The sequence below is a fragment of the Triturus cristatus genome, chromosome 3_1 (genome assembly GCF_964204655.1).
Source record: "Triturus cristatus chromosome 3_1, aTriCri1.1, whole genome shotgun sequence".
Classification (NCBI taxonomy): Eukaryota; Metazoa; Chordata; class Amphibia; order Caudata; family Salamandridae; genus Triturus; species Triturus cristatus.
This window is the reverse complement of record NC_140583.1, coordinates 877,747,479-877,764,877: the sequence shown is the minus strand read 5'-3', so window position 1 is coordinate 877,764,877 and position 17,399 is coordinate 877,747,479. Positions and strand designations below refer to the sequence as shown.

Sequence of the window (17,399 nt, the reverse complement as noted above, 5' to 3'; positions counted from 1 at the left end):
CTGTAACATTTTGTCTATGGCTGTCAGGCTAGGCAATGGGGTGATAGGGGTTACTACAGATGGTTTCGGCTTACCCGTTCTTCTGGGTGCGGCTGGTAACTTTTTCCCCATGGTAGATGTTTGTCCAAGAGCCCAGCAGCAATTAGTCAGCACGTTCTAAAATGTACCTGCAGACCAGCGGCGTTAGAGGGGGTGCCCAGCCCTGCCTCCTCCTGGCGATGACGGGCAAGGACGGGCCCGCCCTTGGCCCGGGCTTCACCCGGGCGCTGCCCGCGCGCGTCCCGCGCTGCGGTGAGCCTGCGGGGCTTAAGAGGAGCCCGGGCACTGCCTGATGTCGTCAGCGGCAGGCGCCCGGAGCTTGGGATGCTGGGGCTTGTGGTTTCGCTTTTGCCGTTCACCTCACGGCGATGCAGGAGGATCCCTGGTGCTCAGGCGAGGCGATTCTCCCCCAAAAGAGGCCGTTTCCCTCACGGCAGGCTTCCAGCACGGAATAGGCAGAAGGTCTGTAGAGCGCGTCCCGCGCTGCGGTGAGCCTGCGGGGCTTAAGAGGAGCCCGGGCGCTGCCTGATGTCGTCAGCGGCAGGCGCCCGGAGCTTGGGATGCTGGGGCTTGTGGTTTCGCTTTTGCCGTTCACCTCACGGCGATGCAGGAGGATTCCTGGTGCTCAGGCGAGGCGATTCTCCCCCAAAAGAGGCCGTTTCCCTCACGGCAGGCTTCCAGCACGGAATAGGCAGAAGGTCTGTAGAGCGCGTCCCGCGCTGTGGTGAGCCTGCGGGGCTTAAAAGGGGCCCGGGCGCTGCCTGATGTCGTCAGCGGCAGGCGCCCGGAGCTTGGGATGCTGGGGCTTGTGGTTTCGCTTTTGCCGTTCACCTCACGGCGATGCAGGAGGATTCCTGGTGCTCAGGCGAGGCGATTCTCCCCAAAAGAGGCCGTTTCCTTCACGGCAGGCTTTCAGCACGGAATAGGCAGAAGGTCTGTAGAGCGCGTCCCGCGCTGCGGTGAGCCTGCGGGGCTTAAGAGGAGCCCGGGCGCTGCCTGATGTCGTCAGCGGCAGGCGCCCGGAGCTTGGGATGCTGGGGCTTGTGGTTTCGCTTTGGCCGTTCACCTCACGGCGATGCAGGAGGATTCCTGGTGCTCAGGCGAGGCGATTCTCCCCCAAAAGAGGCCGTTTCCCTCACGGCAGGCTTCCAGCACGGAATAGGCAGAAGGTCTGTAGAGCGCGTCCACCTATGCACAGTTTGCAGAAAAAAAAGAAATACCCACATAAAACATATTTTGTAATTTAATTCAATGCCATTCATGCCCTAAATGCTGTTTTGCTGTTTTGACTCAACAGACACTACAGAAACAGTTGTTTCATGCACCCGTGACTGCTACTCCCTTACCAGCTTGAAGGCCTATTGGCAGACTAGGCCACACAGTGAATTAAATAACTATTGCACATTTATTAAAAACCATGAACTAAACTGTGCAATATTTTTCTATACAAAAAAAATTACATGGAAAAAAATAACTAGGCCTCTACTGAACTGTAGGCCACCCACCACAATACATTTTAGAAATTGAATAAAAGCACAAATAAATCCTGGTACATGCTCCCAGTCAAACAAACAACACCTCATACACCAGTTTTTCAACTTATTTGTGAAATCTAAAATGCAAAGTCCTTACATCCAATGGTATATATGCAGCAGTCAAGGAGAGTACTCCTTCCAGCCCCAAATCCCATTGAAAAGTGACCCAGAGACAGACAAAGCACGGGGAGGAACCTGCCGGACAGGAACAGGATGTTGGAGGCTCTGGGGCACATCCTTCCTGTTGGAAGAGAGAAGTAAAAAGAAAAAGGCTTCTCGCACAAAAAAGCAAATCCAACAGCCAGTTGGAAAAGAAAATCCACTGGAAAAGCCTTTCAGCTGCTTCTCCAGGAAAAAAGCTGCTTGAGTGATCCGTTCGCGATCGGCAGGACATTGGTGCTGTTGTGGCCGGGAGCATTGCAAATGAATCCAAAGTATAGCGCGAGCTCAATAGCAGCTTAAGATTAACGCGGTGCTTGCTTGTGAGTGCCAAAACAAATCTCAAGCTCTCGAACTTAAAAAAAACCTCTTTTTTGCGCCTGGGAAGGCAGAATTCAGGAACTTCACAATCCTCCACTGAGCGCGGGGTGCCCGAATTCCGCAAACTCCACAAGCGGAGTGGATTTTTACGCCCGTGCCTAGCCCAAACATCATTCTTGAGTTGATGAGTATGCATTGACAGTGACTGAATACTGCTACCACAGGAGATGGCCATCAAGCCTGGAGCAGAGGCAGAAATGTCATGAACCTACGGGTCCTACACCTCCAGCCAGAATGCACCAGACTCAAGAGGTTTGGTCAACGCTGATTAAGGTCCCACCCAGGTGCACCAAACCATACCATATTGTGCTGCCTGTTCAACACAGAGGCCCCAAAAAGCAGCACTCAAAACTGAAATCACGGACCAGGCTGTAGTGAAACTGCACTGGGAGCCAAAGTGGATACCAAAAGCCCCTCCACAACTGGCAGAGAGGTTGGTGCTGAAGCTCTCCTCGATTGCTGAGATCTGATACTACAAAGGGGCCAATCTTAAAGAAACTGACAGACATTCTGGGCAAAAAACCAAAAGAACATTTTCATTCATCTAGATGCAGGTAAGATACTTGCCTAACTCTTGGTGTGACTCATCCACATTGCTGGCTCACTTTTGAGGGAAAACCAGAACTTAACCCTTCCGCATCATCAAATTCCAAAAGGGTTAAAAGCTCAGCCATCAGTCTTACACCATTCCCATCATTCCCATCCACTCCTCCTCTTCCACCACTGCTACCATAACACTGACTTTCACATAAGGTACAATATACTGGCTCAGACACAGGCATTCCTTATTATCCATAGGATCCTTGTATTGAGCTATTTTACCCACAAGGGGAAGATGGTTGGTCAGGGGTAGGATTGTGTGGTTGCCCCCACAGGACAACACAGACCTAGACCCGTATACTGCTAAGATGACACCACCGCATATCATGCAATAATTCAAAGGGCCATACAACCTCGCTACTTAAAACTGCATACTGCGAAGGGTGAGGATGACTTTCTTGTCATAACCCAGTCCAAAACAGAATGCACTGTACATTATCTACTGATGCTTAAGGGGGTGTAAATTCAGTCTATGACAATCTGAGATAGTTAGGGAAGGCCAGTCTAGTCACTCCTTGAGTTGAAATAAAATATAAGCATGTCCTAGATGACCCAGCCTATGGTCAAGGGCAAACTGTTCCATACTTCTTTTATTGCATATTGCCCATAAAAGGGCTTTTGCACAGGTCAAAGGGCATGCCACCTTACCGGGCAAGAAGTCTTGAATGGAAGTAGTGCTTGAAGTGGCCACACTAGCACATTGCCAACTTGATGGGCCTCCTCTCCAGGTGCAACTGCTACCATTGGGAGGGGATGGATAAGCTAGTAAAGCACCTAACAGAAGCCCAGTGAAAGAGAGGACAGGAGCTCGTCTTTGTGGGCAAGACGATTGGTAATGCTAGGCTTAGATGTGCCCATGACACAGCAGACATGGCTGCTAGGGGTATCAACATTATTATTCTCCTCCATCGGCATCAGGGTTTTGGCCCAGGTGCAAGAGCACCTCTTAAATGTGTTTTTGTATGATAAGCATCGGTTCAGCCCTCAGGTCAAGCAGATGCTTGAACAGATCAAAAAGGACACTGACACAGCCAAATCTATGTGTGCCCTAGAGGAGTCCAGCCCAAATCTACATTCCATAAGCAGCAAACCAGATGAGGTACCAAACTTGGGGGCTCAGGTCCCATTTTCTAAAGAAATGAGCCCTACAATGTAGAGAACGTAAATAATCTATATTTGCAGTGCCACAGTCATTCTCCAGTTAATCACTTGCTCACCTCCACCACCAAAACCCAATCTTATCATGTTCTTCTCTGCAACGTTTGACTGTGTAAAACATTTTTAGTAGATATGCGGTAATCATTTACAAATGCAAGTGATAAGATATCCAATTTTGTTTTTATTATTATTTTTATTGGTATAATAATAAAGTACCAAAGTTGCAATTAGCATGAGGTGAAACAGTAGTATAATAAACATATATAATTAGAAAATGTTGCAGTAATAAAGAAAATACTGTTATGGTAAGGATAAGATATAGAGAGAAACAACCTTATGTAAAAAAGTGAGTAAGAGGAAATAAAGGTACACATCAAATCAAATAATAGTGTAGTATACATTTTTAGAATAAAATTGAGAAAGGAAAGAGAGGAAGAAAAGAGGAGAGGGGAGGGGGAAGAAGTGATAAAAGAGTGATTAGTGTAAAGACGGGTGTGAAGATAAGAAAGAAGTAAAAGGAAGGCAAAATAAACCGGATTTGATTTTCTGAGATAATGTTGACGCTGATACAGTAGACATTCTGTGTTTGTTACGGTTAAGGTTCCACCAAGTAGATGTACATACTTTAGAATTATCTTTCCAGCAGGTTAAAATATTTTTAAATGCAAGAGAAATGAAAAGATCAGTTTCAACTTCGGGGAGGTGTCATAAAAATCATCAGACATGGATCCAAGAAAAACACTTTGAATTGATAATGGAATACACCTTTGAAATATCTTAGAAGACGTAGACCAAATGGATTTCCAGAAAACATTAGGACAATAATATAGTAAATGTAATAGTGTGCCATCCGAGGAAAGACAAGACAAAGGGGAAAGGAGGAGGGACTGATCCTATGAAGAAAAACAGGAGTACATACCACTCTTATTGTACAAAAAAATAAGGATTGAGTGATATTAGCGGCTCTGGAGGTGGTAAAGATTTTGTGCCATAGTTTGTTCCATCATTGAGTAGAAAGGGATGACAAGAGGTCTTGTTCCCAGGTTATTTCTATTATGGATTTTGGTCGATCAGATATAGGAGTAGATCAAAGTTTATATATATATATATATAAATGAAGCTTTGGAGTTAGAATCAGCAGAGACTTTGTACAAAGGAGTCAGGGAAGTGAATGGGGTGGAGTTATCAGGAACAATTTTGGATAGCAAGAAGGATTGAAGTGCTTGTGATAGTTGTGGGTATTGGGATAGGTAGGATAGAGGTAAGTTATAAAACCTTGTAATGTAGTAAAGGGTATGACAGAGTTATGGGATGCTAATTGGTGGACATAGAAAATATCCTTTTCTTTCCAATGTTTAAAGTAGAATGATTTATGGTGAAACTCAATGAGCTTATTGTACCAGATGGAAGAGGCAAGAAAATCTTGATGAGAATTAGCACCATCAGTGAATAGTGAATGTATCAAGTGTTGGGAATATTTTAAAATGGGATATTGGGAAATAAAAGTACAATTGGACATAGAATAAATGTAAAAAAAAATGAATTCATGTAATAAAGAGTGTTCAAAAGTAATCCAACTAGGTATCGGTGAATCTTGATATAGCTTATTTAGAGCGTAAAATTGTCTAATTAAAAAAGCAGTATGGTATAATTTAAAATTAGGGAATCGCTCGCCTCCTTCGGTTTTTGGTTTAATTAACTTAGGTAGAGCGATACGGGTAGGTTTGTTGTTCCATAAACATTTATTACAAAGAGAATTAATTTGCTGCATAGAAAGCAAGAAAAGAATGAGATGAACAATCATCATTTTGATAGTGTTCAATCTGCCACACCAGGATAAAAAGACAGGGGACCAAGAAGTAAGTGAGTTTTAAATCTTAAGTTTTAGCGCACTAAAATTATGGGAAAGAGTTTGGGGGATTGTAGGAGAGAACCAGATGCCTAGATAATGATTTTAGATGGACACCACGTAAAGTTAATGTCAGAAAACATGAATTGGTAGCACATGGAGTTTAAAGGTAAGACCTCCGTTTTCAGAGAAATTTAATTTGTAGCCAGATATTTTGAAATATAAATCAATTTACTGTAAAAAGGGAGGTAGAGAAGTAGGAGGTTTTGAGAGATAGATCAAAATATCGTTTGCATAGGCGGTTAATTTGATTTTGGGATTTGTGTTGGGAACATGTTATTAGGGGGTTATGGCGAATGTGTTCAAGAAAAGGTTCAAGACTCAAAAGAAATAAAAGAGGGGAAAGGGGGCAACCTTGTCTAGTACCTCTATGCAAACTAAAATACGGGCACAAAAAAACATTAACAGAAACACAGGCACGTGATTCTGAATATAATAACTTAATAAATGAAACCAAACCAATGAAGAGTTTTGAACATGAATTGCCAATTTATATGATCATACGCTTTTTCAGCATCAAGGGATAGTTCAGCTAAAGGATCAGGGTACCTTTTCCCCAATGTAAGAATGTTAGAAAACATCCTAGCGTTATCAGAAGTGAGCCTACCTCTAAAAAAGCCGGACTGATCGAGTTTAAAAAGCAAGGGGTATAACATCATTTAATCTAGAGGCAGGAATTTTCTCAAAATGTTTACAATCATAATTAATTAATGAGATTTGGCGGTAATTTTGACACAGGGTATGGTCTTTATCTGGTTTAGGGATGATTTCAATAAGAGCATCTAAAAAGGATCCTTCAGGTTTTGGTTTTGATAGAAAAGAGGTAAAAAGTTCAAGTAAATGAGGAGCAAAGATAGAGGAAAAAGAGGAGATGGGTTCAATAGAAAAAACGTCTGGACCAGGGGCCTTGGCTCTCTATAAAGTTTTAATGGCATCTAAGATCTCCTGAAAAGATATATGCTTTTTAAGGAGAGCCATAGCATCCGGCATGGAGGGAGGAGAAGGGAGATCATCAAAAAATGACTGGGTATCACTTTCAGAAGGATATGTATCATCCATATATAATAAATTATAGTAGGATTGGAAAGCATGAACAATATCTGAATCAGAGTGTAGTAAGTTGTTAGTAAGGGTGTTACGAATAGGACCAATGGTTTTCCTTTCCCTTTTAACTCTTAAATAATTGGCCAACATTCTACCCGCTTTGTTTTGACCTCCATGATATTTGGACTTTATTTTGAGTCAGATATTGCAAGCATTGTTTGTAGCTAGTGTATTTAAATCTGACTTCGCTTTTATAAGGTCTCGGAGGTCAGTGGGGCAATTTGATGTAAAGTAAAAGTGTTCAAGAGTTTTAATATGCTTGAGGGTAGAGAGATATTGTGAGTTCAATAATTTTTTCTTTCTGGCAGTGTAGGTAATGGTGAAGGCTCCGAAAGATGATTTAAAGGCGTCCCGGTTGTTGTTGACAGAAGTGTCACTAGGCTTATTAAACTGAAAAAAAATCACTTATATAAGGAGGTAGCCTCAGAAATGTAGGATTGATCAGATAATAGGGAATTGTTAAATCTCCATTGAGCATGTTTTGAGGTGGTAAGGGAAAAAGCAGAGACAGGGGCATGATCAGAAATAAAGATGGACCCAATCTCTGAAGAGTGGACAGAGGGGAGTAGAGACTTTGAAACCAAAATATAATCAATACGCAACATAGTATGATGAACATTAGAGAAAAATGTAAACTCATATTTATCAGGATTACTAGTCTTCCATACATCATAAAGTATATGAGATCCAATAGCAGACTGAAATACTTCATGCGACTTATCAGGTTGAAATTTACAATTTGATTTCCTGTCAGAAAACGGGTCTAGCCAATTGTTAAAATCTCCAGCAACAATGATGTTGGGATTAGTAATAGAGTATAATTTTAATTTGATCATATGCCAGAAATCCGGGTCAGATTTAACTGGTCCATAAATGTTTTAAAAAGTGATCATTTTATTATAGACCGTGGCTTGAAGTATTGCCCATCGTCCATTTGTCTCACATTCAGTAGATAATATTTGAATGGTTAGGGATTTGTGACAAAGGATTGCAACACCACCCTTTCGGTTGACCGCAGGTCAGAAAACATCTTGGCCTACCCATTGGCGCTTGAGTTTTAAGTGATTCAATATCATTACAGTGAGTTTCTTGTAAGAGAGCAATTTGACTATTGAGTTTCGATATATGAGAAAGTACCTTTTGACGCTTGACTGGATGACCCAGACCACAGACGTTCCACGACACAACATTAAGCATGTTGCAGCTTAACAACAAGGATGCAAGGACAATGATGACACACTGCAGAGACAACAATGAAAGCAAAAAGACAACATTTATCTCCAATATGATAACGTAAAAGGATTATAAAAAACATGAGAAAGATAAAGAAAAAGACCCTGATGCGATTATAAAGAGAGGAAAAGGGGAAAGGAAGAGAAAGAAGGGAATGGAGAAACGAGGATAGCAAGAGAGGGAATGTGACAAGAATGATGAAGATAGAAAAGAGAAGAAACAGCTCAAGAACATAAAGCCAGATCTGAAGCAAAAAGAGAATAAAATGAGAAACGGGCATGTCGGCACCAGGAACAAGAGCAACAGCGGAGAGGAAAAAGACAATTATAAAATAGAAATACTCCCGCCACGTAACCTGTATTTGGAGAGCAAAATTAGAGAATAAAACTAGAGACAAGAAGCTATGTATTGGTAACAACAATTTAACATTTTAGGAAGATTGTGCATTTGTGTCCATAGGTGTTCTGGTGATGGTTTGTAGGAACAGTTTTAATTTAGTTGGATCTTCAAATGAGCAGGAAACACCTTCATAAGTAATCTTGCAGAGACAAAGGTGTAATATGCCATATCGGATATTCAGAGATCTTATTTGAGGAAGACGTGCCAAAAACTCCTTATGTCTAACATTGGTTGATTTAGAAAGATCCTGAGAGATGAAGATATTATGACCAGACCAAACAAGACGACGTTTCTCTCTGGCACTTTTCCGTACACGCATCAGGTCAGTGATTTCTTACAAAGAACATTATAATACAACGCGGTCAGGTAGAGTGAAGCTGAGGATGACCAAAATGATGTGCTCGTTGGATGTTTAGAGGAGCAGAGGAGTGAAGACTTAGAAGGTCAAGCAAACATTTATTTATAAAGGAGAGAAGATCAAGCCCATCAATTTTTTCCAATAAACCATAAAGACGCAGATTGTTCCTTCAGTTGCGATTTTCAAGGTCCTCTGTGTGGAGCTTAAGCTTTTGGATTTCTTATTCCAGCAGAGGAATTTTAGTCGCTACGTCTTGAAGGTGGCCATTTCTGTTATTTTGCCTTGCATATTAATCCATCGGTCCTCAATCAACTGCAATTTTTCGTTGGTGGCGTTCTTGAATGATTTGTGTGCACTTAGTTCATCCAAAATTGCATCCAGGACAGGATTCGAAGATGACTGGACCAGAGTTGGGGAGTCATTGTTGGCCCTTTATAGGTTTAGTGCCAGAGGAGGATGCCTTAGTAAGGTTAAGCGGGACATGTAGTGTGACTGACGTTGAGGAAGCTTTCCAATGGTAACAAGTCTGCCCATAAAGTTAAAGCTGAATATGTGTGCAATGGTACAAGCACCACTGATATGGAAGAGAGTCCCACTGATTGATACACATGCAAGGAACATTTAATGGCACATGTAATCACATTCACCTCTCCCCAAGATCTGGCAAAAGAAGGTGCAAGTAGAGTTGATCCAGTGACCGTTTATAACCCTTAAGCACAGTAGGATTATGTAAAGAAATGCATAGATATCAAAACCCCGCTCCAGGTAACGTGATCTATATGCACCATAAGGACACAGATTCTAGAATATATATGCTTATTTCACAAATTAATTCCTTTCGCCTTGGTAGTATGTAAAAATATCAATGAAGACCAGTTGGAGGTAAAGGCATGCAGAGACCAAGCAAATAAAGCACCATAGCACAGGTTTGAGATAAAACCATGGCATAAACCATAGGTGCAAGGAGAATGGTGAGAGTAGTAAAAAGTTGAAAAATGCTCACCCAGGAGTTATGGGCCGCATGAAGGGATATAGAAAAAGTAACTTGAGCAAAGCCCCATTCAAAATGGCGGCCGCCCACGAGTGAGGAAAATCGTCGCGGCGAAGAACAATGAAAAACTGGTTTAGCGAGTCTCCCGTCAACTCAGCATCACGCCATACTAATGCAACGTAAGAGTCCAGTCTTGGAAGCGCTATGCATGGTCTCAGTGTGGCCGAAAACTGCACTTGCGGCTCCGTGAAAAGACGGAGCTCAGTAAAACCGCTGCCATCTTGTTCCAGCACTTAGGCCACACCCCTAAGATATCCAATTTTGACAATTAACAGACAGAACTCTGATTTGTGAAGAAGGATCCGGCTGCTTAGGCACCATGTGTGTCATACAACTAACTGGTATCATTTTGCATTGCAGATGATTCTGAAAACACCAGCATATCTGATGGAATATATGATTGTCCAGGTATGTAGAGCAACATTCCTTTTTTTAGCAATTCAGATTGTTAACTATTGTCCTAATTGGACATTTGCATCATTAATACCTCTTAAAATTTGCAGCTCTAAATCTCTAAAAACTGTCTTCCTATAGAATGTTTCCTCTGACTTTGGTAGTTGGTTAGCACCTATTCATTTAATGGATCTCAACAAAAAAGCAGTTTCTAGCTCAAACAGAGCCCAAGAGCCTTATGTGGTGCTGTGCAGTAGCAGACCATTTACAAAGATTAACTGCTCACCCTTTATTTACCAATTGTTGTGTTTAGGTGTTAAATGGGTACTATTGAGGTGACACTTTTCCTCAGAGGTCAATGACAAAATGGTGAAATATAACTGCCACAAAATGTTGCATAATTTGCCTTTTTTGCCACATAATTTGCTGAACTCTGCCTCATAACGGTGTCCTCCCTTACCACATACTTCCAATGGCTTTAATAATAGCTAATAATTAATATGTTACCATTGTGAAGTGTTGCTGTATTCACTCTACCTAATTTTGAGAATGGCACACTACTGTCAATAAGAGCTAAAGAGACACACTGGAAGCAAAATACAGCATGCAGGTGTGTGTGTGTGTGTGGGTGTGTGTGTGTGTGTGTGTGTGTGTGAGATAGAGAGCTAGAGAGAGGAAGAGGGAACATGGAACCTTTTTTAGGGTGGTTAACTAACCACCTCACAGAATAATCACAACACTTGCAAAGGTCAACCCTCAAAGTCACTAAATTAACTTAAGCTCAACCCACTGGTACACATGGCACAGATTTACTTAGGGTAATGTGCAAAGTATGTATGCAGTACCAATGCACTAATACAGTAATAAGGTCAACATAGAAAACAATAAAAATCTCCAACCTACTTAAAACAATCACGTTTTATAAACAGAATGACACCAAAATAACAAAAATCCAATAAGGGAAACTGGAGATATGAATGTGCTAAGGTTTAAGAAGAAATAGCACCATGTGCCAATGATAGTCAATGAGCCTGGTAGGTTGGTATGTAGGCATTATCTGAGGCTGGCCGTGATGGAGTGAGGGTCGGATTCTCCAAATAGGTTTTCCAGGTCAAAGAGCTTAACTCTGACTTTGTTCCTTAAGTCACGATCCACCGCAGATGTATACTTCTAGGACCCCCCAGGACCACAGGGAGGCACTCAGAGACTCACTGGGAGTCACGTAGAGGCCAACAGCTGGGTACAGTCCCGGTCCAGTTGCCATGGGTCAGTTGGAAAGTTATGGGAAAGGTCTATTGTTGCTTGTTATATATCTGTAGCTTGAACAGGTTAGATTGATGACCTTTGAGTCCATGTTTTTGTCCTAGGTAAAAGAGGGAGCAGGTCCAGCCCTTCAGGGCTCCTCTCAGGTCACTGACAGCAAGTGCAGTCCTCTGTAATACCCCAAGTCCAGCAGTGTTCTGACATGGGTGCCTAGATGTACCACATTTGTTCCTGGAGCCAGCTAATGAGAGAGAATGACTCCTGAGCACACAGTAATCAATAGGGTAAAAGTTCCCAGTGCCAACCCTACTCCTTTTGGTATTTCCAAGATGGCAAAAGTCTTTCGCCATACACTAAACCTGGGCTATGAGGGCTTGGTGTGTGTGTGTGGGGAGCATATTATGGCAATCCTAGTTTCCTTCCATATCTAGCATTAAACTCCAGTTTGAAGCAGCTACTTGTACCCAAAATAGACCCAGAGACAGAAGCCTAGTAGGACAAAAGAAGAGTACTTCATCACTTAGACAGAAGATCCACAAGAATTGTCTTGGTATTCTATTCTCTCCCTGTTCAAATGTCTCCCAGGTGTTAAATGTTAACCCAGCAGGCCTGACAAGCAAGATATCAGAGGAGTCATCCCTGCCTATTGTTTGCTCCTTGGATACATTTCACACCTTTTAACCCCTGTTCAAGAATAATTGCTGGTTGGGAGAAGCTAGAAAGCTCTGCAAGTTAGCATCCAGTACATTCAGCCAGCAAAATTGTTACTTTCTAAAAGTTATTTTTCCTTTTATTTATTAAAAAATCCAACTTCACCATTGAATTAAATTTTGGACAAATATCAAAAATTGTTTTTTAATTATTTTCCTTGCTGTTCGCATTTCCGAGATAAAGTATTAGTATTTAATATGACTTTCTAGTGATTCTCTATGGATTAGCCAGCTTTTCTACAGTGACAATAGCTTTTGGGTGGAAGTCACTTTTAGGATTTGTTAACATTAAATTTGTACCTGAATTGCTTTTAAATATCATGCGCTCTGCCTTCTGCGCTACTCGGCCTAAAGAGGGGAGACTTATTAATATTAAAAAGGAAGGTCTTTACCTGCCAAAAGGCTTTATTTTGACAGATCAAATTGCAGTTTTTACACTGCTACAGTCAGGCTATAGTGGTAGGCCTGAAACCATGTTTGCACTGCTACGATATTGAATGTACAATAGGTGCTGCAGTCCACTAGTGGAATAAAATGGGGACTTATAGGCCAGTTAAGTTTGCTAATTAGATGTATGTCAATTCAACCATGTTTAAAGGGGAAGAACAGACACTTTACCACTGGTTAGCAGGGATAAAGTACACAGAGTTCTAAAGCCATCAAAAGGTGAAGAATCAGTGGGGACAACACTGAAAAGGATGACTACAGAGTGTGTATGTGTGTATGTATGTGTTTGTCTGTGTGTGTAATCGTGTGTGGCCTAACTCTGGCACCAGGACACCAGAATATCATACATACTGTACATATGCTGTGCATGTAATACTCCTTACCGACGTTCACTTTATTCTGCAGACATTACAGGAACCAGGAGTTTACATGAAGACATACCAGATGCTCCTGGTAGGTTGATCAAAGGGTGTCTTAAATTAATCACCATACTATTTATTTATAAATATTGTTTATCAACTGTAACACTAAAAACTAATATAAAAAAGGGTCACATAGAAATTTCATTTTAGATATCAGGTGACTGAAGAATGTAGGTGTTCTATCTCCCCAAACATTTGTACATTCCATGAACAGGTGGGTTATGCTGGTCCAGGCATTTTTTAACAAATTTCACCATGAGCTTTCCCTGACTGTCACAGAGGATTCATATAATCAATACTTTTGAAGGAGTCTCAGTACATATTGACTAGCCACAACTTAAGAGACACCAGGAACAGTTGTCAGATACCTTCACACTGAGAAGTCTACTGATCAACGAAATAGATTTTACTTTAAGAGCTCATAAATAATTATTTTGCTGATACGTTTTTAGTGAATGGTAAAAACTTGCATAAATAAATGTGAATTAGAGGTAACCAGTGGTACAGCTGCTTCCTGTGAATTGCTTATTGCTATCCTATGTTCATCCAGGTACTGCCCTTGTCAGTGGGTTTCAGGACCCAATAAGGCAGTGGGAGGAGCAGGGTTTGAACATGGCTCCAAAAACATTTTTACTTTCTATCATTTAAATTCTTTTCTGTCCTTCCTTAGCAGCAAATGGAAGGTTAGTAATGGTCTAAGTGTGGCACAAGTTTTCACACCTGTAGTGGCATAGAGGATCAGAGTATATATTAGATCACATGTGCCACCCAAGGCAGTAGAGTGAATTGACATTAATTGAAAACAGTATTTATACTCAAAATTCTGCAATTTTATGTTTTTCAAATATGTGATATATTAACCAGTAAGCCTAGAGTCTCCTATTCCAGTACCCACCGCATCTATTTTTCAAAGACTGCAAGAATGACTTTTCAGGTCCTGGATGTAAACCTGCGCACTGTAAGAAATTGGGTTTCTTGTGCAGGGGGGTAAAACCCTTCTCAAGCAGGAACTACAATTCTTGTCAGGATAAAGTTACAAGCAAACCCTAAATGAATCTGTGCTCAACCCTCACGTAGCTTGGCACAGAGCAGCCAGGCTTAACTCAAAGGCAATGTGTAAAGTATTTGTGCAATGCTTCAAACAGTAACACATATCAGTGTTAGAAAAATAGAGGAACTTGTATTAAATAAAACAAGACCAAAATGACAAGAAATCGGTTAGTAGAACCGGTGATAATGAATTTGAAAGTTTTAGGTGAAAATAGTGATAAATGGCATAAAGCCCCAACTGTGTATATCTGGTTGAGCCGAACCGGGACAAAGACACAAGTTCAGGTCAACCACAATGGAGTGTGTAGATCCATGTCAAAGATACATGACACAGCTGAAGCGCTGCTTCGGTTCCCATATGTGGAGAGGTGGTGATGCCCCCGATGCGTCATTACTGACGGTGCATCAGCAAGAGATGAGAGAGTCTGTGCCAAGGATGCGTCTGAAGGCAAGCAGGATGCAGTGGCAAAGCAGGTATTTGCGATGGGTCTAATCCATGCAGCAATGGAGATACATTGGTTCTGATTGGGGTTGCGTTGCAAGGCAGAAGAGATGCATCAGTTCCGCTGGATCCACAGAGGCTATAAAAGCACCTTAAGCCCACTTACAATGGTCCAGGACTGGGGTGGCACCAATTGACATGGTAGCTCACAGATGGCAGAGTCCAGGTGAAGATGCAAGGTTGTTGGAAGTCTGTTATATCCCTGAGGCTTTAGAACAGGTGGCCAGCCATCTAGCCCTTGTTACCACTCTGGGTTTGGGTTTCATGAGATGCAGGTTCAGTCCTTCTCACCCAGGCAAGAAAGTAGCAGGGCACAGGTCAGCAAAGCAGGGTCAAGCAGAGTGACAGTCCTTCAGCAGTACAGAAGTTTTTCTTCCTAGCAGAGTATCCACAGGTCCAGAGGTTTACTAAAATGGTGGTGTCTGTGGTCCAGTGTGTGCCCAGTTGTGTCTTCAAAGTGGGGGGAAGATTCTAGAGGTTTTCCTATGAAGTCCCCATGCATCCTGCCTTCCCTCTCCTGACTCCAGACTAATACAGGGGGTATGCAGCCATTTGTACGGAGGCAGGACACAGTCTATTAAGGTGTAAGTGGGCCTGTGCTCAGCTCCTCCCTCTCATCCTGCCAGCGATGGACCATCCAGGCACACCTAAGCTCCCTATTTTATGACTGTCTAGGGAGAATACACAAAGCTCAATTGCTAGCTACACCCAGTCATTTGACCAGAATCAGGGTACAGACACTAAATACATAAGGTAGGAAAATGCCAACTTTCTAAAAGTGATATTTTCAGAATTGCAATTCAAAATTGAACTTCATCATAAGTTAGGATTTTAAATTGTTATTGCGGAGATACCAAACATGAACTGATTATCTCTTCCCATTTGGAAATTACACTTATGAAAATGTAGCAAGGCAACTCATTGTTATCCTATAGGAGAGACAGACTTTTCAGTACCGAAAAACTAATTGAAGAGTTTTTCACTGCTAAGACATGTAAAACTTAAAAGTACATGTCCAACTCTTTAAATACATTGCACCCTGCCCTCTGGGCTGTCTATGGCCTACCCTAGGGGTTACTTATATGTATTAAAAAGGAAGGTTTGGGCCTAGAAAAATGTTTATTTTGCCAGGTCAACATGACATTTTAAAACGGCACACACAGGCTCTGCAATGGCAGGACTGAGACATGTTTAAAGAGCTACTTAAGTGGGTGGCACAATCAGTACTGCAGGCTTACTAGTAGCATTTATTTTACAGGCCCCGGGAACCAGTAGTTCCACTTTACTAGAAGCTTTCAAATAAATTATATATGCCAACGTGTTTTAGAGAGAGAACACAGGCACTTTAGCACAGGTTAGCAGTGGTAAAGGGCACAGAGTTCTAAAGCCAGCAAAAGCATGGTCAGAAAAAATGAAGGTAGAAGTCAAAAAGTGTGGGGGGGATGGGGAGACCAATCTAAGGCTGACAGGGATAACAGGCACCAACATTGTCAATGCTACTGCTACAGCTTTTGTGGTCCTACTGTCAAAGGTGTAGCACGGCCTGAATCGCACTAGAACAAAGTCAGAGTGAGAGGGAAATGGTGATACTGCTGGAACAATGGCTCCACTTCCACCACGGTCAGGCATATCCTGCTGTACATATGTTAAAAAGGCATGCCTTCAGCATGAACAACTAGAATCTCTCTGGCAAACAACCTTGGTGCAAGTGTCAATAGGAGGAAATTCTGATTCAGGAAATGGTGTCTCCTGGGAAGGGCAACAGTGAGCTTTTCTCTATTGCCATCAATGTATGCAAGGTTTAATCCACGATTCACTAATCTGGAAGTCTTAAACTCTTGACAATATGACCACTCGACAATATGTTAACTGTTTTCAATTTGGTATAAACAAGCAGGCAAACACCTCTGAGAATCTCACTCCTTTATTACACTAATAAATGATTTAGTTCTTGCCTGAGATGGGTTTGAAACCTGAGAAGTTATCATAATCAGTGCTCTAAATTGCCCCAAATTTTTGGCAATGATCTGTATTTGAAAAGAGCTCAGAATACAAGAAAAGATATCGCCAGTTTCTTATTTAATTTTTTTTCTTCAAACTGTGAAATAGGTGTGAAAGGCATGTGAGAAGAAGTAAAATTCATCATCAAAATTGATATATTGCATAAAATACCATGGATCGATAACAATCCTCTGCACCTGTTGAATGTGGCATTGGATACTTCTATGAGAACACAATATAAGAGCAAGAATCCTGTGGAACATGTTACGCAGAAAGACTTTGTTGGGGCATGTACGTTTGTGAATATTGGACCTACCTTAAGCTGTATGTTTTAAAAAAAACAACATCACTTCTATCCCAGGATGAGAAACTTTTTATTTTTTGTTTTCTATTTTTTTATTTGAGGTGTTTCTGTAGTGTGATTCTAGCCTCTAGGGTAGGGTAGTATAACACTGGAAACAAATAACAATAGAGTGAAGGTAAATGGTTGAGCAAAGTGCAAAAACATTTGAATTGGGGTGAAGTCTGAAGAGGTGCATTTTCAGTTCCTTCAGGAATGTGAGAAGATCTGGATACAGTCCAATGTAGTCTGCTAAACAGATCCACAGTCTGGTGCCAAGTCTTGAGGAGGCGTGTTTCTTTTTCAGCTCCACTTTCTATTTGTGCACCTACCTTTGGATTCAAA

At 41.6% G+C, this 17,399-nt stretch overlaps 1 protein-coding gene across 10 annotated transcripts in view; it reads left to right on the top strand.

Annotated features, from left to right (window-relative positions):
- The window catches only part of NOSTRIN (nitric oxide synthase trafficking), a 365,313-nt gene that overhangs the window by 303,623 nt on the left and 44,291 nt on the right, over positions 1-17,399 (top strand). For 4 of the 10 annotated variants that reach the window (XM_085645374.1, XM_085645373.1, XM_085645367.1 and 1 more), the window contains 2 exons: positions 10,287-10,334; positions 13,145-13,192. The exons of 4 other annotated variants lie outside the window; for them this stretch is intronic. In XM_085645374.1, coding sequence (XP_085501500.1) covers positions 10,287-10,334; positions 13,145-13,192 — 96 coding nt within the window. The remainder of the gene's footprint in view (positions 1-10,286; positions 10,335-13,144; positions 13,193-17,399) is intronic. 2 more of the 10 variants (XM_085645375.1, XM_085645369.1) reach the window with 1 other exon arrangement.